This window comes from Bubalus bubalis, chromosome 11, assembly GCF_019923935.1.
Source record: "Bubalus bubalis isolate 160015118507 breed Murrah chromosome 11, NDDB_SH_1, whole genome shotgun sequence".
Taxonomy (NCBI): domain Eukaryota; kingdom Metazoa; phylum Chordata; class Mammalia; order Artiodactyla; family Bovidae; genus Bubalus; species Bubalus bubalis.
Genome location: NC_059167.1, coordinates 48,242,924 through 48,268,597, shown reverse-complemented (window position 1 = coordinate 48,268,597; position 25,674 = coordinate 48,242,924). Strand labels below are relative to the sequence as shown.

The window sequence follows — 25,674 nt, the reverse complement described above, 5'->3', positions numbered from 1 at the left end:
CACAGATTATTTTCATACTTAACACCCCTCCCCCCAATTTGATATTAAGCAGACCACATTTACTGATCCATAGGTAATAAAATTAGAAAACGACAACAATAATCACAAAAAAAGCCAACAGTGATCTGACAGGCTGATTTAGAAATAGGCTGGATGACTGCAAGTACTTCTGTCCTCTTTTGCATAAGTAAACTCAAGGCACACCCTAGTCTATACACAGCTGTTGATAGAAATGCAAACAGTCCCTTGCTAAGACTGCCTACTGAATAGGTGGAACTGGGCAAGACTTCTTGAGAATCAATAAGAAGTATATCCCACTGGACCTGGGCCATAGGTGAGTTTCTTTTTTTTCTCCCTTTTGATTTAGCTGTTAAAGAATATGATATGCAGCTAAACATGTGTTGTAAATATATTAACAGAGAGAGTGGATCTGACAAAGGCTAGAAAGACCTATAGCCGGCTGTTTAGAGCTTATGGGCACCAAACGAGAGAGGCTGAGAATCCTAGTACTGTTGTCTGGTGCTGCTAAAACGTCAGGAAATAGTTTGATTTTTTTTCTGAGCCTATTTTACTGTTTTTAAAAGAACTAAGTTAACATATGGTGGGATATTTACAGACAATAGTGTTTTGTTTTGTTTTGTTTTCAGACTATAGTGTTTTCAACTCATGATCAACTTGTCTCTGTATGCTGCCTTTTCATCAATGTATGATAAAACCCAAGCTGGCACCATGGAGAAGCACTTGGGTTTCAGAAATGGCCCTGTTCCCAGACTTAGCTGGAGGAAAACTCCTTTCCTTATTGGAAAAGCAGAAGTCCCTAAAGACAGAGTAGCGCATGAGCTTGTGAAGGAGGGTCCAATACCTTAAAATTGACCTAGCCGCTCACCGTTATAAGGAGAGCACCAGTATTCACTGACTGGCGTTGTTGGTGTAAGGTCAGTTTTTGCTCGCACAAGCTGAAGTTTAGGACGAGTACCTGGAGATGAAGGACAGGAAAGCCAGAAAAGGAGAGAGGGAAGAGGGGTCATGATTCAGGGTAATGAATAGAAGTGGAACTGTTAGAACCCAACAGGAGGGAATCATAGGGTGGATAGGAGACTGTGGAAAAGAAAACCAGCTGTGAAGAGATGATGTGCTTTCATAAGTCAGCCTGCATCTGAGAAGCATATCCCTGGGGCAGAGAACAGCTGTGCTCTGATGTGGTCAGCGCAGGCAAGGCTATGGGGTCGGCAGAATGAGGGAGACATAAAGACATACCCATAGCATCTTAGTGGCCTTTGGGAGAATCTGTATGCCAGACCAGTGCTTCGCCCCAATAGGGTGTGTGTAATAGGAGCCCTCACCATTCACAGTTCCTCAAAGTATGCACTTAAATACAGTGCGTGCGCGCTCAGTTGTGTCCGACTCTTTGTGACCCCATGGACTGTAGCCCACCAGACTCTTCTGTTCTTGGAATTTTCCAGGCAAGAATACTGGAGTGGATTGCCATTTCCTCCTCCAGGGGATCTTCCTGACCCAGGGAATCCGCATCTCCTGCCTTGGCAGGTGGATTCTTTACCACTGAGCCACTGGGGCACAGTGCATCTCATCACAGAAAAGATGAGGTACAGTCTGTGCCCTTTGGTAAAGAAGTCAGGGAAATGTTACAGTACACTGTAAAAAATCACACTTACAAAACAACAGTGACAATGATGTCCTAGTATGCAAATGAAGGAGTCTAGAAAGGCAGGACGGTGGTGTACTCTGGACACAGTTTCTCTACATGAATAAATATAGAGTTTTTGTCCTAGTTTTTTAAAAAGGCAATGATGAAGGAACCCTCTCTTCCCCAGCTACTGCCAACTCAGGGATATTTACCCAGTTGTTTTTATTGTTTGGACAGTCATCTTCAACAGGTCTGGATTCTTTTAATTCACAATTTTTTTTCATCCTAAAATTTTCTTGTTGTAAAAGAAGCATTGTTGCTCCATCACAAAGTGAGGTGATTCTCTTCTCGATTGGGTGTATTTCCTCTGAGAAATCAGCATCTTCCCTGTGTTACCTCACATGAAAAGCTTTGAGGCAGGTGAGATGCACATGGACAGGCAGGTTGTGTTGGCCAAAGGCCTTCCAGCCCTCCCACATTCCAGTAGGACCAGACTTGGCAGAATCCTCAACTCTGTTTCTCAGTCATAAATGGAAGGGTATTCTGTGTTTTGCAACCTTGGAAATGCATTCTTCAGTTTCAGGTCCTTTGAGTGCTTCTTCATTTGTAATCCTTCCAGTCCTGGCTGTGGTAGCAACATGCTCACTCTTCATCTTTCCATCTTTGAGTCTTGGCCCTGGGAGCTTGGCATCACTCTGGCATAGCCAACAACTCTTCACTTCTACTTCTTTAAAACTTAATAGCAGGATTTCCTCTATGAATCAGTTAGTCTTACAAATATATTGCCTTCCAGGTAGCTTAGGTCTTTTCATGGGGTTCTCAAGGCAAGAATACTGAAGTGGTTTGCCATTCCCTTCTCCAGTCCTGAATACTCACTGGAAGGACTGATGCTTAAGCTGAAACTCCAATACTTTGGCCACCTGATGCAAAGAACTGACTCATTTGAAAAGACCCTGATGCTGGGAAAGATTGAAGGAAGGAGGAAAAGGGGATGACAGAGGATAAGATGATTGGATGGCATCACTGACTCAACAGACATGAGTTTGAGTAAACTCTGGGAGTTGGTGATGGACAGGGAAGCCTGGCATGCTGCAGTCCATGGGGTTGCAAAGAGTCAGACACAACTGAGCAACTGAACTGAACCAAGCTTAGGTCACTCCTCCTTTTCCATTTTCAGAAAATATTTTTACTCCATTCTTTGGGAGCTTTATTAGGTTCAGTGTCCCTCTTAAGATATCATGGAAAAAACACCAGTCTTAATGTCATAATATCAGTTTTCAAACCTTAATGTGTTGTAGTCATTAGAAGAGCTACGATATATCGATTTCCATCATGGATTTTGCTACTCACTTTACACAGGTGGGTGGTGGTGTCCCATTGAATTTAGGAGTCCTTGACTCTGGCACCTATGTTTCATTGTCTTCGAGGGAGTAGACTTCACAGGTATTGCACTTCTTTGTAATTCTTGGAGTCTTCCTTGCTTCATGGCGTCTTTAGGAAGCACATTTAGCCACGGGAGAGACATTCCGTTGACAGGACATGTGGTTGTGACCATTATGGGGATGCTTTCCATTATTTGAGATATTAGTCAGCAAACCAAACAGCCACTCCTATTACCACGGTATTGCCTATATTTTACAAGTGACAGATTCTGTAGTACACCTTTATTCCTGTTACCCTGTGTCTATAAAACAAGATGTACTTGTCACAAACTGTGAGTAATACAGCACCCAGTGTTTACTTTTCATAAATTTCAGTAAACATTCATATTCTGATCCTAAAAGAGGTGTGGACAACAAATAATGTCTTTGGAATAAATGAATCAATGATCTCTATAGCTTAAAAAACAAAAAAGCCAGTATCTCATTTGAGTTGTTGACAGTGGTCTTCCAGAAGAACATTTTCTACTTCCATGAAACATTCTGGTGCCTCTTCTTTTTGTAGTTGCTTGAGTTATTGGTCTACTGGTTTATGTTGGTTACCTACAGAAGTGATGGTAACATCTCAGAAATAGTAGGTCAACTCTTGAGTTGGGATTGTTTATTTTTTCTTTATTCTGGACCTTCTATTTAATACTCATAAAGAATTGCAAATGTCTGAAGGATGCTTTTAAAAATGATATATTTGGATGTCCTGGCAATATTTGGGAATGTATATTTAATTCAACAGTTTTGTAGATAATTCTTTTTTTTTCTTTGAATCATTTGGCACTTTAGATATCATCTAAATAGCATTTAGATATCATCATCTGCTAGAAATTAGTCTTTTCACTTTGTTTAAATAGGGAAAATGGAATATTCGTATGTAACAGGCACATGTATAAATATTCAGTTCAGTTCAGTCACTCAGTTGTGTCCAACTCTTTGCGACCCCATGAATCGCAGCACACCAGGCCTCCCTGTCCATCACCAACTCCCGGAGTTCACTCACGTCCATCAAGTCAGTGATGCCATCCAGCCATCTCGTCCTCTGTCATCCTCTTCTCCTCTTGCCCCCAATCCCTCACAGCATCAGAGTCTTTTCCAATGAGTCAACTCTTTGCATGAGGTGGCCAAAGTACTGGAGTTTCAGCTTTAGCATCATTCCTTCCAAAGAAATCCCAGGGCTGATCTCCTTCAGAATGGACTGGTTGGATCTCCTATTATTAAGATATGTAAATTTAGATTCTGTCAGTTTTTAGTCACATGCCTCTCTTTTCATCAATGGTGGATGTATGATATTACTATAAAACAGTATATTGAGAAGAATCCATTTACAAATCATAGGTTGTAGGTGAATATGTAATGCAGTTATAATCTAATATTCTGAAATTGGATAAAGCCAAACTCATCTTTCAATAAGGAGATAAGGAAGAAAGAGATTCCTGTTTCTGTCTATTTTTCAAAGCCCATTACATTTCTACTTGACTTCTCTCTAACTAAGATCTTCTTGAAAAGAATAATTATTTGTTTACACCAAGTCTTAGTTGTAGCACATGGGATCTTTGATCTTTGTTATGGCACATGAAATCTTTTTTTTTCTTTTAATGTTTTTAATATTTACTTTTATTTATTTGTCTGCACTGTGTCTTACTTGCCACATGTGGGATCTAGTTCCCTGACCAGGAATTGAACCTTGGCTCCCTGCACTGGGAGCTCAGAATCTTAGCCACCAGATCATCAGGGAAGTCCCTACCTAAGATCTTTTCACAAACAAGATAAACTCTTTGTTTATAATTTCATCTATTTCACTATCAATGTATTCAGGAGGGCGGAAACGTATCCATTCAAACTAGACCAGAAATTGAGAAGAGGAAAGTCATGTGCACAGAGAGCAGAGGATGTCTCCTACTGTAGAAATGGGGACCCCCACTCTTGGGCAGTACACAGCTTGCTTTCCCAGTAAAAGTAAATGTGTTTCACTTCAGGGTGTAGCAATTGCAGTGACCTAAGACAGTGGAAACAGTGTCAGACTTTATTTTTGGGGGCTCCAAAATCACTGCAGATGGTGATTGCAGCCATGAAATTAAAAGAAAAAGCCATGAAATTACTCCTTGGAAGGAAAGTTATGACCAACCTAGATAGCATATTAAAAAGCAGAGACATTACTTTGCCAACAAAGGTCCGTCTAGTCAAGGGTATGGTTTTTCCAGTGGTCATGTAAGGATGTGAGAGTTGGACTGTGAAGAAAGCTGAGCACCGAAGAATTGATGCTTTTGAAGTGTGGTGTTGGAGAAGACTCTTGAGAGTCCCTTGGACTGCAAGGAGATCCAACCAGTCCATTCTAAAGGAGATCACTCCTGGGTGTTCATTGGAAGGACTGATGCTGAAGCTGAAACTCCAATACTTTGGCCATCTAATGCGAAGAGCTGACTCATTGGAAAAGACCCTGATGCTGGGAAGGACTGGGAGCAGGAGGAGAAGGGGACTGACAGAGGATGAGATGGCTGGATGGCATCACTGACTCAATGGACATGAGTTTGGATGAACTCCAGGAGTTGGTGATGGACAGGGAGGCCTGGTGTGCTGCAATTCCTGGGGTCACAAAGAGTCGGATTCGACTGAGCGACTAAACTGAACTGAAGACAGTGGTAGCCAGAGCTCATTTGGTAAACACAAGTTGCGCCTACACAGATCTTGGTATATTATAAAATGCTGTGGTGATGAACACTCTAGCTCTGACAATGCTGAAATCACCCAGTTAAAACTCACTGTTAGATCAGAATGCCAAGGTAACTTTTGTGATAAAGACCTTGTACATGACTGCACCTAAATTGAATTTTTCAATCTTTTCCAGAAGGTTCAGGCACTGGTTGTAAAATTGTATGCTTTGCCTAATAAGAATGTGATGAGGCTATGCTTTAGTAATAGTATTGATAAACAGAAATTTCAGTTATTGAACACAATGCAAACCAAGCAGTGTGCTAAAATTTTCTGTGGTTTATGTCACTTTATCCTTAAAGTAACTCAGTGAGGTTTGTAATGTTATTTCTACTTTGTAGTTTAAGAATGGAGGCTTAGTGTGGAGAACTTGGACCAAGTCACACCAACAAGGGTTCAGAATTTGAACCCAAACCTACTTACCACGATGTTAAGAAAACATCCCTTTCTTATACAGACTTGAAGTTCTCCTTAAGGATGATGACAAAAAGTCATGACTGTCTAGTATCATTTGTGGCATATGGTAGTGGTTCAGGTAATAGTATCTCTCCCTGCTTTGTTACTCTCTGTACTAAATATGGTTGATAGAGGGAAAATTGGCTTTCAAAAACCGGCTGGGTTGTCTGGGATAACTTTAGAATGACTCTGCCTTGTGATAGGGAATCCTAAGACTGGAATCTATGACTGAATTTAATAGGGAGATAATTCTCTTCATTGAGAATTCTCTTCATGGAGAATTCTGAATTCTCTTCATGGAGAATTTGGACTCTGTTGTGTGTGTGTGTGAGGGAGAGAGAGACACACAGAGACACAGATTCACACACACAGAGAGATCTTTCCCCTTTGTTTTAGCCAAACCATTTTCTTCTATCTTATTTCCTGAAGAGCAATTAAAATATATTTTATTTTTCAAATAAGGAAGAAGATCATTGACTTTCTCTTACCAGCCATTTATCACCACATGATACTTGTTGAAGTAGTGGGTGTTCCTTGCTTTCTATTGTTACTCTGATGAGAGTGAGGGTGGAGAGCACTTTGAAAAAATATTTGTGTAAGGAGGAGAGAAAGAAGTGAGCTGGATAAGAAAGTCTTTTGCCTATCCAAAATTGAGGGCATTCTTGACTTTTATTAATAGAAGACATTTCCTTGAGGTTTAGATGCTACTTCCTCCAGGAGGCATTGTGTTTAAAGAAGTGACCTTATATTCAAACGCTCTCCATAGATTCTTATTTTGTGTCTTATTTTTACTTTAGGGATTCAGTTCTCTTTTTAGATTTCTAGGGAGGAAGATTGCCTGGGTATTGACCCTTCAGAACTAGACTGCTAGGTAATGATGCTAATAGCAGTTATTGTGTGCCAAGCACTATTCTAAAGTTTATATGTATACACTAACTCAAACCACACAACAGATGTTTGAGGTAGATTTACTATTGTGCCTCATCAAATCTAAATGTGTTGATGCTGTACCTTGATTTTGCTAGAAGATGCTATTGAAAGGTTTTCACACACTGTATTTCTAGTGCCATTTTATTTACAAACAATTGCAAGTTGTCATAGGTTGTAAAACTGTGAAATATAAGATATACCCTACTTATAAAAAAGTTAAAATAACAAAGCATATACCAATAGTATTAATAAAATAGGATATCATTCCCATTTTTAAAATGGAGACCCTGAGGCAAAAGACATTAAGTTTTCTAAAGTGACATGACTGAACTCATATGTGTTGTGATTCTAGAGTCCATGCTCTTAACCTCCACTTCGTTCTGTCTCTCAACAATACGTTGGAATTGAGCCCATGCTGACATGTGATAGACTGCCCAAGACCCACTTACTCATCCTTTTATTGTGGCATTCATGATAGAATGGCACGGAGATTTTTCCAAGGGAGGAAGTATGTATGATGTGTATCTTGAGGGCTGTGATGAGGGTTTTGCCCTAATGCATGCAAAGTGCTTGACATGTGGGCATCTGACATGTTTTTAGTAAGAGCAATGCAATTGGGAGGCCTTTATGAACTGGCTTTCCAAAGATCAGTAGGTTGGAGTACTTGCTGGAAATTGTGTGCACAACATGCTGTTTGGGTGCCTCAAATTCTGCATTGGGTATTTTATTCTGTTCCCCTTTGTGCGCTAAAATACCAACATAAAAAGAGAAGGGAATACTAGACCACCTGACCTGCCTCTTGAGAAACCTGTATGCAGGTCAGGAAGCAACAGTTAGAACTGGACACGGAACAACAGATTGGTTCCAAATAGGAAAAGGAGTACCTCAAGGCTGTATATTGTCACCCTGCTTATTTAACTTCTATGCAGAGTACATCATGAGAAATGCTGGGCTGGAAGAAGCACAAGCTGGAATCAAGATTGCCAGGAGAAATATCAATAACCTCAGATATGGTGATGATACCACCCTTATGGCAGAAAGTGAAGAAGAACTAAAGAGCCCCTTGATGAAAGTGAAAGAGAGTGAAAAAGCTGGCTTAAAGCTCAACATTGAGAAAACAAAGATCATGGCATCCGGTCCCATCACTTCATGGCAAATAGATGGGGAAACAGTGGAAACAGTGTCAGACTTTATTTTTTTGGGCTCCAAAATCACTGCAGATGGTGATTGCAGCCATGAAATTAAAAGAAAAAGCCATGAAATTACTCCTTGGAAGGAAAGTTATGACCAACCTAGATAGCATATTAAAAAGCAGACATTACTTTGTCAACAAAAGTCCGTCTAGTCAAGGCTATGGTTTTTCCAGTGGTCATGAATGGATGTGAGAGTTGAACTATAAAGAAAGCTGAGCATCAAAGAATTGATGCTTTTGAAGTGTGGTGTTGGAGAAGACTCTTGAGAGTCCCTTGGACTGCAAGGAGATCCAACCAGTCCATCCTAAAGGAGACCAGTTCTGGGTGTTCATTGGAAGGACTGATGTTGAAGCTGAAACTCCAATACTTTGGCCACCTGATATGAAGAGCTGACTCATTGGAAAAGACCCCGATGCTGGGAAAGATTGAGGGCAGGAGGAGAAGGGGATGACAGAGGATGAGATGGTTGGATGGCATCACCGGTTCAATGGAAATGAGTTTGGGTGAACTCCAGGAGTTGATGATGGACAGGGAGGCCTGGCTGTGCTGCGGTTCATGGGGTTGCAAGGAGTCAGACATGACTGAGCAACTGAACTGATACTGAAAAATAATTCATTATTTCCATAATTGAAGAATATAATATTTTTTTTTCTCCTGAAGAATAGGCTCCAGAGACACCACTCAGGACTTGAGTAACAAAAGTAATTTTTCGTACGAAGATGATTCTATGTGAAGACCTACCAGAATCTCAGATAAGAAACCTGTTACCATCAGTATCCTACCAAAACCCTGAAAAATTTCTATTAACAATTTGAAGACCTGCCTGTTCCCTGAAACCTTGTATTTCCTTGCAGCTTCCTTACTGTTTAGAATTCTGGTCTCTGTTAACCCAAACCAGCCTGGTCATTGTGTCCAATTTAGGACAAACTCTAAATAGCCTCCCAATTTGCTGAATGTTCCGCCCAACTGAAATTTATATTTCATTGTTGGATCACAAATCAATGTTTTGCTGCCAGATCCTTGAGATAAGTCAGGAGGTGAGTTCTCAACCCAAGACGCCGGTGTCACTCATCATGCCTTTTCCTACTGTTTATCATTTTCTCCTCGGACAGTGTCCTTTCTCCCAACCAGTATACTGTACTCCAACATGGACAAACTGTTCAGTTGTCAAAAGATACTATACTGTGGTAGAGATACATTTTTGAGTACAGGTTGTCTACAATTGAGGTGATTATAAATAAAAATTTAAGTTTATTGATTTGGCATAAGTTTAAAACACCAAACCATTGCTTTTGGTGCTTCTGATTATCATTTTACTTTTTTAGTCTTAAACTGAACATCTGATCAGTCAACTTGGACTTTTTTTTTTGATGTTTATTTTTTGGCTGCACTGGGTCTTAGTTACAACACGTGGGATTGTCAGTCTTCGTTGTGGCATGCAAACTCTTAGTTGTGGCCTGTGGGATCTAGTTCCCTGAAAGCGAAAGTGAAAGTTGCGCAGTTGTGTCCGACTCTTTACAACTCCATGGACTATACAGTCCATGGAATTCTCCAGGCCAGAATAACTGGAATGTGTAGCCTTTCCCTTCTCCAGGGGATCTTCCCAACCGGGGGATCAAACCCAGGTTTTCCACATTGCAGGCAGATTCTTTACTGGCTGAGCCACAAGGGAAGCCCCGTGTTCCTTGACTAGGGATCATATCCAGGACCCCTGCATAGGGAACACTGAGTCTTTGCCTATGGACCACCAGGGAAGTCTCAACTTGGACTGTTTTGAACCAGTTTTTACCTTAAACTAGTTACAAGTGGTTTGATAAACTTAGAGCAACTGTGGCCCAGTTAGAGATAGATTTAATTGGTCAGTGCTAACTTGAGTCAGTGAAATTTATTCTGAACGAATCAAACCTCATGTGAGTCAGTCAGAACCTGCTTGTCCACATGAGAGCTTATTTGAGCTAGCTAAAACCAGCCTGAAGCCTATTTGAGCTCTTGAAACCAGACCTAAATGGTTAGACATATGTGGTTTTAGCCAAAGTGGCTTTAGATCAATCAGAAATGGTTTTGTAAGTAGAACATCTTTGAACTTAACTCTTTCATTCTCAACCAGAATGAACCATTGAGGTTCTTTTGAACAAGTGTGAATTGGTTAGAATAGATTGAATTGTTTTATGTAATTTAAACCTGATTTTAGGCTAGTTCCAACTCTTTTGAAAATGACATATCTACTTAAAATTAATTGAAAATGGTTAGATTTAGCCAAAAAAGAGGGTCTGACTTAGTGCACTACTCCGAGCCAGTCAGTAATCTTTTGTGTCAGAAATGCATGTTTCAAGCTTCCCAGAGGCTATTTCAGAATTGTTTTAGGTCTTCAGAGCCCCGTTGGATCTGTCCAGATGGGGAGAGGAGCTTAAGCCAGCATTTACTGAGTACCCAGCGTCTCCCAAGCATTGTGCTGGGCACTCCACAAAGAGTGTCTCTTTCAATCCTTAGAACAATGGGGTGAAGTAGTGTACATTATCTTCTTTTTCATACAATGGAAACCTGAAAATCCAAGGTTGAAAAACATCAGAGTAGCCAGTAGGTGGGAGACGTGGAATCAGTCTAGCTCTGCTTGACTTCAGAAGTCATGTGTTTCCTGTTAGGCTACCTTGTATGATACCAAACCTGGCCACTTAAAAAATATATATATTTATTCATTTATTTGGCTTTGTCAGGTCTTAATCATGGTAAAGTAGGATCTTTCATTGCAGCACACAGATTCTCTAGTTGTGGCACGTGGGCTCAGGAGTTCCATGGCATGTGGGATCTTAGTTTCCTGTCCAGGAATTGGATGCACATCCCTAGCATTGCAAGGTAGATTCTTAACCACTGAACTACCAGGGAAGTCCCCCATACCTGGTAGCTTCTAAGTCCAACATGCATTTGTAAAAATTTGAGGAATGGCCACAAAGCTTGGGGTAGAATAGACATTGGACTTGAAATTAGGAGACATTTGTTCTAGACTGTGCAAATGAGTTAAACGCTCTGGGTTCTGTTTTATTCTTTAGCAAACAACCCAGGAAATGGAAGGTCTGAACATTTATTTTCAGGTAAACAAGGCAGATAATTATCTAAAGGTGTAGTCTAAAGAATATAAGCTATGATTAATACCAACAGTGGTGTGTGTACCGTCAGTTGTGGTATTTCGTTTGTTAACACTTCTTTTATGATGGTTTGGTTTTGAACAGACTGTTATGTATTGCTGTTACCATGAATAGAAAACAAAACCCATGAAGACCATTTATAGACTTAGGTGTGTAATTCTTCTCCCATGATAACTAAACACTTTAAATTTGGGGGCCCTAAAGATACATTCATCTATCTTTGAATTCCATTTAAGTAGGTTTAACGTTCTAGAAGAGTGTGCCATTGATGACAACATTTTCTCCTGTACCTAAAATGATACAAAAACATATTTATAGAAATGACCAACTTTTTTTCAAAATAAAAATAAAGAGGAGACAAGGTAGCCACAGAAACTTCTTACATCACTCTCCTTGCAGACTTTGGAGTTGCTTTCTGCTTTCTCATTTATTTGGAGGGGAACCCCCCCCCCCCACCAAATGGTTTGATGTTATCTGGACCTACTTTTCAATTCTTATCTCTTTATTTATGAATAACTTGGAGCCAGTCAGATGCTGTGATGAGACATGCTAGTCTTTATTTGTACCCAAGTGGTCATCTTCTGGAGAAGTGTTCTCTTGCACACCATCAATACTGGCAACCTGCACCTGTGAGTACAGACGCTGTAAATGGAAAGCCATTGTCTGCGCTGTGTCTCTCTTTACAGTGTGCAAACAGAGCTGGATGTTTGTAGAGGCTTTGCCCTTAGTGACTGACCAGGCATATCTGAATGTGAGGTTGTAGCTCTGCACTAAGGCTGCAGCCGCTCTTGGGAATCAGAATTCAGGATTTTTGAGCATAAGGTGAGTCACCAAATTGAGGATGGGCTAGGGGAGGCAACCTTGAAAAGTCAGTGAATGTCCTTGCCTGAGCTTTTATTAATTTTATGTATCTATAGGAATAATCCAATAGGAAGCATTGAGAATTGTGGTAAAGTTTCTGGATAGGAGCTGACTGGATGAAAAGGGGACAATGAGAGGGAAATCAGCAGCATTTTTTTTCCTTTATTTTGGCTACACTGAGTCTTTATTGCAGTGCATGGGCTCTTCGTTGCCACGTGTGGGCTTTCTCTAGTTGTGGCATGCAGGGGCTTCTCTAGTTGCAGCACATGGGCTTAGTTGCCTGGCAACATGTGGGATTTTAGCTCCCCCACCAGGGATCAAACCTGCGTCCCCTGCATTGGAAGGTGATTCTTAACCACGGGAGAGGTCCCCCAAACCAGCAGAGTTTAATGGAGGACTTATAATGTGTATGTGGATAGGTAAATGTGTATGTTGAATGGGCAGATAGCATTGTCAGTGATAACAGGATGATTGGTTTTCTGATTTTCAAGAGGGTTTATTGGTATTAGAAATGGGAGGATAAAAAGAAGTAAGCTTTCCCTGAAGATAGACTATGTTTCCAGTCAGATTAATACTTTGAATAGTTTGAATCTATTTAAAGGATTAAAAATAAATTTTGAAAAGTGCTGATTGCAAAAAATAAAAGGTAACCATGGTTAGGTCTTGCTATACAAACAAGAACATTTATTCTCAAAGGTAGACTTGTTTTGGCCAGTGCTGAAGAGCTGAATTGGTAGCATTTCCTATAGGCTATCAAGGCAAGTGTAGGTAAATGAGCCTTTCATGGTGGAACTCAGTTCTCAAGTAAGCAGTGATATTCCAGAAAAATCTAATTTAATATGTAGTAGAAGAAGGCAATGGCAACCCACTCTAGTACTCTTGCCTGGAAGATCCTATGGACAGAGGAGCCTGGTAGGCTGCAGTCCATGGGGTCGCTAAGAGTCGGACACAACTGAGCGACTTCACTTTCACTTTTCACTTTCATGCATTGGAGAAGAATATGGCAACCCACTCCAGTGTTCTTGCCTGGAGAATCCCAGGGATGGGAGAGCCTGGTGGGCTGCCGTCTATGGGGTCGCACAGAGTTGGACATGACTGAAGCGACTTAGCAGCAGCAGCAGCAGGTGACAATAATAACATGTGAGGAAGCTGCAAACCAAGTTTTATTAGCATTATCTTTGAAGGAACTGTAATGACATGTGAAAATGCATAGGATAAATGAAATTGCCTAGATGTCCAAAGAGAAGCCAAGGATATAGCACTAGGAGACTTTGAAAAAGGAGGTACAGTTGGAACCACTTGCACTCTAAGAATTATTATTATTCCTGTAACATTCTCTTTGGAGAAGGAAATGGCAATTTACTCCAGTATTCTTGCCTGGGAAATCCCATGGACAGAGGAGCCTTGCAAGCTATACAGTCCATGGGGTCCAAAAAGAGTCAGATACAACTTAAGGACTAAACAACAACAAACATTCTCTTTCTTCCTTTGTTTTGTTACTTTTATTATACATGATATTCATGTAAGATAGTGACCATTATCTTCTTGATTTTCATTCTCAGTTGGAATTTTTGTCTTAAGGGTACTATAATAGCACAGCACGGTTTAGTAGCATCTTATCTAGCAAATGATTAAGTCTTTGGGACAGTGAATAATATCTAACCCTTTCTTCACAGAACCCTTGGGCATATAGGTGTTATGTAGGAGTACTTGTTGAACTGCATATTAAAAGAAGTCACTTTATTAGCAGAGGATTCTGATATTTTCTGATGAGTTTTTGGTAAATATGCATTTGTTTGTATTTTTCAGGTGACCCACTGAGTTCTTCATTATGTCTGATGGAGACTATGATTACCTCATCAAGTTTTTAGCTCTGGGAGACTCGGGAGTAGGGAAGACCAGTGTGCTTTATCAGTACACAGATGGTAAATTTAACTCCAAATTCATCACAACAGTCGGCATTGATTTCAGGGAAAAGAGAGTGGTAAGTTCTGCATCCTTCCATATAAAAATGTAATCTCTGAGTCAACCTTTGCCTGTCTGTTTTATTTACTTCATAGGAATTAGGAGGACAAAAGTTGGAATCTAAAATTAAAGGGTGCATATGAAAGTGTATTATGTTCAGTCTGAGCAATGTGATTAAAGGCTGTAACTGAGAACACTTCAAAGTAAAAGTGAAGATTTTTAAAAAATTTCCTTGATGTACTTCTGGCTGGTATCTTCCTTCTGAATTCTAAAAAGTGATTTGTCTACCTTTATTATGAAGCTTGCAAACCACCCTGCTCATTTTAATGGCTTTTCTCGTAATTAAGGCCTCAGCAGTCCCATTCACTAGGTGGCAGAACTCACTGACCCCACCAGGAATGTGAGGTTGAAGTACGGATGGGAATGAGTGTGCATATGGATCCGGGAGGTACCAAAAGAACAGTAGGGTTCTGCAGAATAAGAGAAGAGGTTCTTTTTAACAATTGTATTTATTTTTTTTAAAGGACTGCAAGACAAGTTATTCTGGGGGTAGAGAGGAAGTCAGGAGGTTGGTGTGTCCAGGAACTACATTTCTTACTAAAAAAGCAACCATTCCCGTAAAGCAGGTCACAAGTAGTCAGGAAGACTAAGGACAAAGAGGCTTTGGTGGAGCACATTCTACTTGGGAAATATGCAGTTTCTGGCTTCGAGGACAGAAGAATTCATTCTTTCTGATCCACCCCAAGTCTTTTATTCCACTACCAGAATTCTTTTCTTCTATGACCACTGTTTTGTTTTGTTTTAAAATTATTTTTAAATTAAGGTATAGTTGATATACAGTATTGTATAAGTTTCAGGTGTACCATATAGTGATTTACAATTTTTAAAGGTTATATTCCATTTATAGTTATAAAATATTGGCTATATTCTCTGTGTTGTACAATATATCCTTGTAGCTTATTTTATACCTTTGTCTTTTTCATGATTATTTTGGGATGCTTGCAATTTCAAACGAATTTTAGGGTCATTTTATTAATGTCTACAAAGAAACCAGCTGAAATTCTGACAGGGATTGCACGGAATCTGTAGAACAATTTGGGGAGTGCATGTGTGCTCAGCTGTGTCAGACTCTTTGTGGCCCCATGGCCTGTATAGTCCACCAGGTTCCTCTGTCCATGGAATTTTCCAGGCAAGAATACTGGAGTGGGTTGCCATTTCCTACTCCAAGGGATCTTCCTGACCCAGGGATTGAACCCTCATCTCCTGCATTGGCAGGCAAATTCTTTACCACTCTGCCACCTAGGAAGCATTCATATCTTAATAATATTAAGTCTTCTGATTTGTGAACGTGGATTTTTTTGCCATTTAGATCTTCTTTAATTTCTTTCAACAATATTTTGTAGCTTTCAGAATATATTTTATACTTTTTAAATTAAATTTATTCCTAAGTATCTTAATTTTTTTATGCTACTGTCAATTGTTTCCTTAATTTTATTTTTGAATTATTCTTTGCCAGTGTATAGAAATACAACTTATTTTGTAAGTTGAGCTTGTATACTGGAACACTACTGAACTTGTTTATTGTTTCTAATATAACCTGCATGTGTGCCAGTGTAGGGGGTGTCTGTATCTGTGTGTGTATCTGTGTGTTTATTCCTTAGGATTTCCAATATACAAGATCCTCCTATCTTCTGTTATATTTCTTCCTTTCCAAGTTGGATACACTTTCTTTTCTTTTTTTTTTTTTGTCTAATTGCTGTGATGAGTGCCTCCAGTAAAATGTTGAGTAGAAATGTTGAAGGAGAACATCTTTGTCTTGTCTTTGATTTAAGGAGAAAACATTCAGTCACCATAAAGTATAATAGAAGCTGTGCGTTTTTCATAGATGGTGTTCTTCAGGTCCAGGATGTTATCATCTGTTCCTAATTGTTGAGCATTTTTATTATGAAAGGTGTTGGATTTTTTTCAAGTGCTTTTTCTGTATCTGTTGAGATGATTGTGTAGTTTTAGTCCTTTATTCTAGAACTGTTCTGTTCCATTATAAATCAATATTGATTAGTTTTTGTATGTTAACCCAACCTTGTTCTTATGATAAATTCCACTCAGTCATGGTATATAATCCTTTTTATATGTTGTTGGATTCTGTTTGCTGGTATTTTGGTGTCTGTATTCAAAATGGATATTGGTCTATAGTTTTTTTTTCCCCTCATAGCTTTGTTTTTGGTGTCAGGATAATAAAGCCCTCATAGAATGAAGTGGGGAAAATTTCCTTCTTTTCTGTATTTTGAAAGAGTTTCAGAAGGATTGTTGTTAATTCTAAACATTTGATAAGATTCACTAGTGAAGACATTTGGGCCTGGTCTTTTCTCTGTGAGAAGTTACTTTTATTATGAATTCAGTCTTCTTACTGGCTATATGTCTCTTTAGATTTTCTATTTTTTCTTGAGTTAGTTTCAATTGTTTGTGTTTAGAAATTTCTCCATTTCTTCTAAGCTATCCAATTTTTTGGCATATGGTTGTTCATACTATTCCTTTATAATCTTTTTATATATTTAAAGTTGGTAGTGTTGTCCTTTCATTTCTGATTTTAAGAATTTGAATCTCCTATTTTTATTCTTAGTCTAACTAAAGGTTTATCAATTTTCTTAAGCTTTTCAAAGAAAAGATAATTTATTTCCACTCTAATCTTTATTATTCTTTCCTTCTGTTTGCTTTGGATTTAGTTTACTTTTATTTTTCTAGTTTTTTAAGGTTGAAGTTTAAATTATTGATTTGAGATCTTTCTTGTTTTTTAATATAGGTGTTTACTGCTATACATTTACCTCTGAGCACTGTTTTAGCAGTGAAGCTACTTTTTGTATGTTGTGCTTTTCACTCATCTAAAAATGCTTTCTAGTTCCCATTATGTTTCTTCTTTGACCCATTGGCTGTTTAAGACTGTACTGTTGAATTTCCACATACCTATGAATTCCCCAAATTCCTTTCTGTAAGTGATTTCTAATCTTTTTTAAAAACCACATTATGGTTAGAAAATATATTTTATATAACTTCAGTCTCTTAAACTTGTCACGACTTGTTCGATGACCTAACCTAAGGTCTGTCCTTGAGAATATTTCATATGTGCTTGAGAAGAATGTGTGTTTTGCAGTTGTTGGGTGAGGTCCTCTATAGATGTCTATATTATGACTAGTTGACTTAGAGTGTTCTGCAGCTCTTCTGTTTCCTTGTTCATCTGCTTGCTTGTTTTATCCATTATCAAAAGAGTGTTGAAGTTTCTAAATATTGTCAAATTGTTTATTTCTCTCTTTTTATCTGTATGTATTCTTAATGGTAAATACATGACCCTTTTATCATTATAAAATATCCTTTTTTGTCTCTTTTTGTCTTCAAGTCTATTTTGTCTCATATTAGTATAACTCTAGCTCTCTTTTGGTTATTGTTTGCATGACATTGTATTTTTTTCATTCTTTTCCTAACAACCTTTTTGTGTCTTTGAGTCTAAAGTGTGTCTTTTGTAGATAGCATATAGTTGGATCACATCTTTAAATCTATTCTGCTAACCCTTGCCTTTCAGTTGGAATCTTCAATCCATTTACATTCAATATAATTACTAAAAAAGGAGGGTTTATGTCTGCCATTTTGCTACTTATTTTCTATATGTCTTGTCTTTTTTTCTGTTGTTCTGTTACTTCTTGGCACCCTCTTTATTTTGTGTTATATAGACATTTTCTAGTATACCATTTAAATTCCCTTCTCACTTTTTATTTTTTGAATTGTTTTCTTAATAGTTCCCCTGAGGATTAAAATTGTCATCTTAATTTTTAACAGTTTAGTTTGGATTGCTGCTGCTGCTGCTAAGTCGCTTCAGTCGTGTCTGACTCTGTGAGACCCCATAGACAGCAGCCCACTAGGCTCCCCTGTCCCTGGGATTCTCCAGGCAAGAACACTGGAGTGGGTTGCCATTTCCTCCTCCAATGCATGAAAATGAAAGGTCAAAGTGAAGTCGCTCAGTCGTGTCCGACTCTTAGCGACCCCATGGACTGCGGCCTACCAGGCTCCTCCATCCATGGGATTTTCCAGGCAAGAGTGCTGGAGTGAGGGCCGTTGCCTTCTCCATAGTTTGGATTAATACCCACTTAATTTCAGTGCCATACTCTGCTCTTATATGGCTCCATATCCTGTCAATTCCTTTTCACTGTTATTGTCATACAAATTGCATACATATTGCATCTTTATGTACTGTGTACCTGTCTACACGAGTTTATAATTATTGCTTTATGAAATTGTGTTTTATCAGATGCAGGAAAGAGTTATGAAAAACCATTTATATTGTCTTTTGTACTGCCCCATGTAGTTACCTTTCCTGGTGCTCTTTATTTCTTAGTGTGAATTTGAATTACTGCCTAGTGTCTTTTCATCTCAGCCTGAAGCTCAGTCTTTGTTATTTCTTGCAGGGCAGGTCTGCTGGCAATGAATTTTGTGTTTTTGTTTATCAGAGGATGTTTTAAGTTCCCTTTTAATTTGAGGGATAGCTTTGCTGGAAATAGGATTCTCGGTTTGTAGTCTTTTTCCTTTCAGTACTTTTTATTGTCCTACTGCCTTTTGGCCTCCATTTTTATTTATTTGTTTCTTAATGATAAATCAGTTCTTAGTTTTATTGAGATCCCTTATATGTATTGAATCACTTTTCTCTTGCTGCTTTAAAAATTCTGTCTTTTGATTTTTGACAGTTTGGTGATATGTCTAGTCAGTATCAGAAAGTTTATGCTTCTTGAAGTTCATTGAGTTTCTTGAATATGCACATGAATATTTTTCATCAGATTTTGGGAGTTTTTGGCTATTATTTCCAGAAGTATTTTTTATGCCTCTTTCTGTCTCTCCCCCCACCCCACCAAATAATATATTACTTGTACATTTTTTAATATATTTATAAAGATATATAATGTGCTTACACATTATAATGAAGAGCCAATTCAATGAAAAAGACCCTAATTCTGTGAAAGATTGAGAGCAAGGGAGAAAGGGGCAACAGAGGATGAGATGATTGGATGGCATCATCGATTCAACAGACATGAGTTTGAGCAAGCACCAGGAGATAGTGAAGGACAGGGAACCCTGGCATGCTGTAGTTCATGGGGTCACAAAGAGACACAGCTGAGTGATTAAACAACAAAAATGTGCTTACATCATTTAATACAAATTATTGTGTTATCCAGGGACAATTATTTGAAATAAAATATAAATAAGATTGTATTCCAGATGGAATTTTCTTTAGAAGTTTAGATACTTAGGGGAGTTATACTGAATAGCTAATTTAGAAGAGTTCACCAGTCTCAGAAGTTCTCTTTTCTTTTTCATTTTGCCATTTTAGGTGTACAGAGCCAATGGGCCAGATGGAGCTGTTGGCAGAGGTCAGAGAATCCATCTGCAGTTATGGGACACAGCTGGACAAGAGAGGTATGAGATCTTCAGTCATGTGCTCTTTGCTGGAACAAAGGGGAATAACAATTGCACTGTTCACACAGTGACCTGAGCAGGAAAAGGCCAACTGATCCGTTGATGTGCACCTGGATAAGCCATGCTGCCAAATTAGCAGGAAATTTATCAGTCTGAAATGATAATAGTGGCTTTATTTCATACAAGGTCAAAGGGAAAATGAATCCTTTTAAAAATGGATGCTTTTACTTATGGACTTCTTTCTTTTTCTCCCCCTTTTTAAAAAACCTGTATACTTGTCTCCATTTACTTTTGTTTACTCAACCACAAAGAAAGCTAGAGTTGCATGCATTTCCTTACCTGATTATTGGAACCTAGCATAAAAATCTTGTTGGAATTAATTTATATGATCAGAGGTTGCTTGACAAAAATGTCACATGAAATCTTCATATAAAGTTACTTTTTTTGATTGAAATATAGTTGATTTACAGTGTGTTAATTTCTGCTGTACAGTAAAGTGATACAGTTATACAATTATATACATTCTTTTTTATATTATTTTCCATTATGGTTTATCACAGGGTATTGAGTATAGTTCCCTGCACTATATAACAGAACCTTGTTGATTATCCATTGTCGGTATAATAGTTTGGATCTGCTAGTCCCAAACTCCCAATCCATCCCTCCGCCACCTACCCCTCCCTTGGCTACCACAGGTCTGTTTAAAGTTGGTAAAAGAAAATATAAAAAAAAAATAAAATAAAAATAAAGTTGGTTTCAGTTAGCTACAGCTGTGTTATCTCTCACAATTTCCTTAAAGGATTTCATTTGTTTGTTTAACTTTTTCTTGTGGAAAACTCCAAGTATATATGGAAGTAGAGAGGCGAGTACAGTGAAATCAGGTACTGACTTCCCAGTTTCAACAAACATCAGGTTGTGGCCCATCTTACTTCGTGTATATCCTTCACCTCTTCTCACTACCCCCGCCCCACAATTATTCTGAAGCAAATTCCAAATATCAAACTGTTTTCTTTTGTAACTATTTTGGTACATATCTCTGAAAGATGAGTACTCTTTTTGTAAAAACGTGGATTAGAAATGTTTGAGAACACTTAAAATAGCTAATTAAAGGACAAATTCTTAACCAGTATTTTCTTCTCTGGAGCCCATGCCTGTCAGTTGCAGGCTTTGCATAAAGGCAAAATGAGAGAAAACCTACTACGAGAGAGAGAGGCACAGAGATGGCAGGATAAATCCTTGGTGCATGCATGCATGTGTGTGCTCAGTTGTGTCCAACTTTTTGTGACCTCATGGACTATGGCCCACCAGGCTCCTCTGTCCAAGGAATTTTCCAGGCAAGAATATTGGAGCAGGTTACCGTTTCCTATGTCAGGGGATCTTTCCCACCCAGGAATCGAAGCTGCATCTTTTGCGTCTTCTGCATTGGCAGGCAGATTCTTTACCACTGGGCCACTTGGGAAGCCCAAATCCTTGGAGAAGGTACAAAGAAAGGGGAAATTGAGTCTGACTACCATCACCCTAAAGCCAAAGAATGATTCTCAGGGATAAGAGATTTCTGTAGAGACTGAAATTAAAAGGTCACGCATGGAACACATTGTGATGTTAAATCAAGTCAGGCTTTCACAGGACAGGGAAGACACATACACAGCAAGCACCACTGCTTTTGGCCTATTTAACTTTTAATTGTACAATAAATTCTTGGCTGAGACAAAGAGATCATGAGCTAGTTCTTGCCATCCCTGTCCAGAAGGCTGGTTTTTCAAATCACATGGCTTATTAACACATAAACTTCTACCAGTTAGATAAATAACTTATTATATACATTTGGAATATCATCTAATTTGTTAAATTAAAAAAATTAGTTTTTATTTTAAAAGAAAATTGCAATAACTGTTGGCATTTTAGAAAGTCTGTGTATGTTTTAAAATATTTTTTCTTGTTCTAAATACCTATTTACTATATTTTTAAGACACTCAATGTCATTGATTATGTACCTAATTTTACACTGTTGAAACTATCTATTATATAATAGCAGAATTCAGTAAACCTTGTGCAAGTAAGATCTATGCATAGTGTGCATGTATAATGTGAAGTTAGTAGAAACGGTGGCATGTTTTTTAACATCTGACTTGTTATTGATGAACTGTTGTAAAAGGCTTGAGGGGACTGCTGGTGGCTTTATGTTTCAGAGTAGGGGTGTGGTTTAGGTGACCAATCTGCTTTTATGTTCCCAGGTTTCGTAGCTTGACAACTGCCTTCTTCAGAGATGCTATGGGCTTTCTTCTGCTATTTGATCTGACAAATGAGCAGAGTTTTCTCAATGTCAGAAACTGGATAAGTAAGTAGTATTCTCTCCCTGCCTGTTTCTTCCCACTCCCTGAAACAGAATCTCTCTTATATTCTACTTCTTTTGTAAGTTGTTTTGTAAGAGCTCATAATGCTGTTTAAAATGCTATTTAAAGGAGCACAGCTCTTAGTTCAGGAGCATAGATAACTAAAGTCCTCTGCTTTCCCTGGTCATGCTAACCTGCATTCGTTGAGTGCATCTTGCATTCTAGATCCCTGCATTTGTTGAGTACATCTTGCATTCTAGATCCATGGAGTGTTTTCTGTGTAATCTCTTCACCAGTCTTTCCCACAAAGAGGACCCTTATCCCCATTTTATAGATGAGGAGATAGAAGCCTAGAGAAGTGCTATCAAGTCTGATACCTTCCCAGGGTTCAAAACATGTAGTACATTGACTCTTTTGAAAAATTAATGGATCCTAACCCTGTCTCAAGGTCTCTTCTGTGTTTAAAGGGCCAAAGCACTTGCCAGGAGGATCTTGTCATAGAAACCTTTAGAACTGCCTTGGCCAGAGTGGTCCCCAGCACAGTATACATGAACCTGCATTTGGCTCTTTGGAGACAGCCTGATAGCTTACAGTATTGGTTAGTAGTCATTTAGAATCCTACTACTTGACCAAACGTACATTTTCCTCTGTTGGCTGTATTGGTGGAATCATAGAGAACCTACTGGAGAGGCCTGTGATATTAAATTCCTAACAGCCAAATCTTTAGAATGAACTTATTTATAAACCCCTACTACATAACAATTTCTTATAGTTTCAGTGTTATGAAAGGGTAATGGGCTGTAATTTTTATAGTAGAAAACCTTGTTTCTAAAAATGAGTTTTTAAATAAGTAATTGATGAATGCCTTGTGGTTTTCAAAGCATTTTCACATAGTTTGTGTCCAGTCCCCATGTTCCCCCATGAGGAGATCCAGGGAGGTGGTGTATCCTCATTTTAGGATAAAGATGCTTAGCCTTATAGAGTAATAGGCTTGCCCAAGGACATGGAGCTTTTGGCTTTTGATTCAGTGGCCTTTTTGGGGATGGGGGGATTCAGTGGCTTTTTATGCTGTTTCTCAACTAAGCTAATCATTAAGAGTTGAAGAGCTATTTAGTACTTTAAATATAGGTTCCCCGGGTTAGTCATGCTTACTGGGCTTCACTTTGTTAAGTGCCTGTCTGAGTCACACACCCTTTTGGCTGAACGGCAGTGACTATTTCTAATCGCTTATCCTTATTCAGTTCTGGGGCTTTCTTAAGCACTTTCTAAGGGTTGTTGTTAGAGATGGGCTCATAGAATCTTAGTACAGGAAGAGCATCAACCTACTTATTTTTCACTGGGAGAAACCAAAACTCTGGACAAGGTAAATCTCGTCCATTTGGGCTTCATGGCTAGTTACGTGAAGGATAAAATCATGTGAAATTCTGTGTATTATTTTGTGTTTTCCTTATAGCGTTAAAGAATTCTTCTTGCTCAGTTAGGCAAAGAAAACATACATATTGGAGATTTCACGTCTTCAGTGTAAAGTATTTGCTCTCAGAAAGATTCAGTGTCAGAGGTAGTAATGACAAATCTTAATTAGGAATAAAAATTTGTTAATTATATATATTTTTTATTTTTCCTCTGCCTGTTAGTAGTTTGAATATTAAGGGGATCATTCTTCTTTGGGGGGGTCAAATTATATATTATATATTTAATGTATATTTTAATATTTAATGTATTTTGTATGTTTAATGTATTTAATATATATAAATTATATATACACACACAAGCATATATATATGTGTACACATATATACATATACCAATGGTGGATAGCAGAACAGAGGCAGTATTGCATTGAACAGGTAACTGAGTCCTGGGTGCTGAAGGCAGAGACCAGGTCTGCACTCTCTGCTTCTCCAGAGATGCATTACAGTCCTTTCTCCCTTGAACCCAGATCTCTCCTGTCCTCATGGGAAAGAGTCCCAAGTTGATCCCAAGTAAGAGTCCCAAGTTGATCCCTGCTGAAGTTAGGAGACTGAACAGAGATCTGTGTCCTCTGGGCCTGAATTTGAAATCAAAGAGGAATCGGATAGTGTTGTATCACTCACCTGTCTTTCTGGAGCTTGAGGATGAACCAGTTGCTCCCACAGGCACCATATTTTGTAGGGAAACTCCAAAGTAGCCTGTATTTCTAAACTGTTCTTCTGTAGCCTCACTTAAGTGGGACAAGAGCCCAACAAGTATATTTTTAACATATTTTTCCCTTTATATTTTTATTCCTATTATTCCCTCTATCTGAAAAGCCCTCTCCATACTCACTCCCATTGTCTTAAAAATTTAGAGTTCAATTTACTCTTTAAAATCTGACAAAATATGGCCCCCATGAAATTTTCTGTGATAACTTTATTGAATTAAATTTTTTATCTCCTCTTTAAAAATATTATATTAAAATATAGTTGATTTACAATGTTGTATTAGTTTCAAGTGTACAGCAAAATGAATCAGTTGTACATGTATCCATTCTTTATTTTTAAAGATCTTTCTCCATATAGGCCATTACAGAATATTGAGTTGAGTTCCCTGTGCTATACAGCAGACTCTTATTATGTATTTTATATATCCTGTGCTGTGCTTAGTCGCTCAGTCATGTCCGACTCTTTGCAACCCCATGGACTGCAGCCCATCAGGCTCCTCTGTCCATGGGGATTCTCCAGACAAGAATACTGGAGTGGATTACCATGCCCTCTTCCAGGGGACCTTCCCAACCCAGGGATTGAACCCAGGTCTCCCACATTGCAGGCAGATTCTTTACCATCTGAGCCAGTGGGGTGTGTATGTCAGTTTTATTCCTCTCAATTGGAGTTAAGCTTCCTATTGTGTTTTGTACTACTTACACATGATCCTTACCACATACCATATCAAGTTGTAGTTATTTATGTATGTGCTTTTTTGGTGTGAGATATTTTAAAATAATTCATAAATTTATTTTTTATATAAATAATTCACAACCTTTGTAGAAAAGTTAGGAAAAAAGAAAAATGATCAATTATCATACTTCCCAGACTCCTCAAAATAAATACTATTAAACATCATTACAGGTAATAAACAACATCTCTAAATGCTTTATTGCATTAAAAGAATGATTTTCAAGTGTGAGCATGCATCTAGATCCCCCCAGAGAACTTGTTAAAACAGATTCCAGACCTCAAACCCAGCCTTCCTGCTTCAGTAGATATGGGGTGGTACCTGAGAATTTGCATTTCTAGCAAGTTCCCAGATGATGGTTGTTAGGCTGCTGGTCCATGGACCTTACCTGAAGACTAACTGAATTAACTCATTTAACCTTTACCTTACTCCTATGAAGTAAATACTGTCATTGTCTTCATTTAAAGATGGGGAAACTGAGGCACAGAGTGGCCATGTAACTTCCTCAAGGCCACACAGCTAGTAAATGGCATAGCCAGGATTCAGCTTTAAACACCTTCAGTCCTGAGTTCATTTTCATAACCTTGATACTGAACGGGTAAGGTATTAACAGAGCACTGAACCTCCCTGGAGGCCAGAAAG

The 25,674-nt window shown here is 38.5% G+C and overlaps 1 protein-coding gene across 6 annotated transcripts in view; it reads left to right on the top strand.

Moving 5' to 3' along the window:
• The window catches only part of RAB27A (RAB27A, member RAS oncogene family), an 80,842-nt gene that overhangs the window by 40,325 nt on the left and 14,843 nt on the right, over positions 1–25,674 (top strand). For 5 of the 6 annotated variants that reach the window (XM_045162073.1, XM_045162076.1, XM_045162074.1 and 2 more), the window contains 3 exons: positions 14,177–14,351; positions 19,704–19,789; positions 22,024–22,127. In XM_045162073.1, the coding sequence (XP_045018008.1) occupies positions 14,199–14,351; positions 19,704–19,789; positions 22,024–22,127 (343 nt within the window). In that variant the 5' untranslated portion in view covers positions 14,177–14,198. Of the gene's footprint in view, positions 1–219; positions 335–14,176; positions 14,352–19,703; positions 19,790–22,023; positions 22,128–25,674 lie in introns of those variants that run through there. The other variant, XM_045162078.1, reaches the window with a different exon arrangement.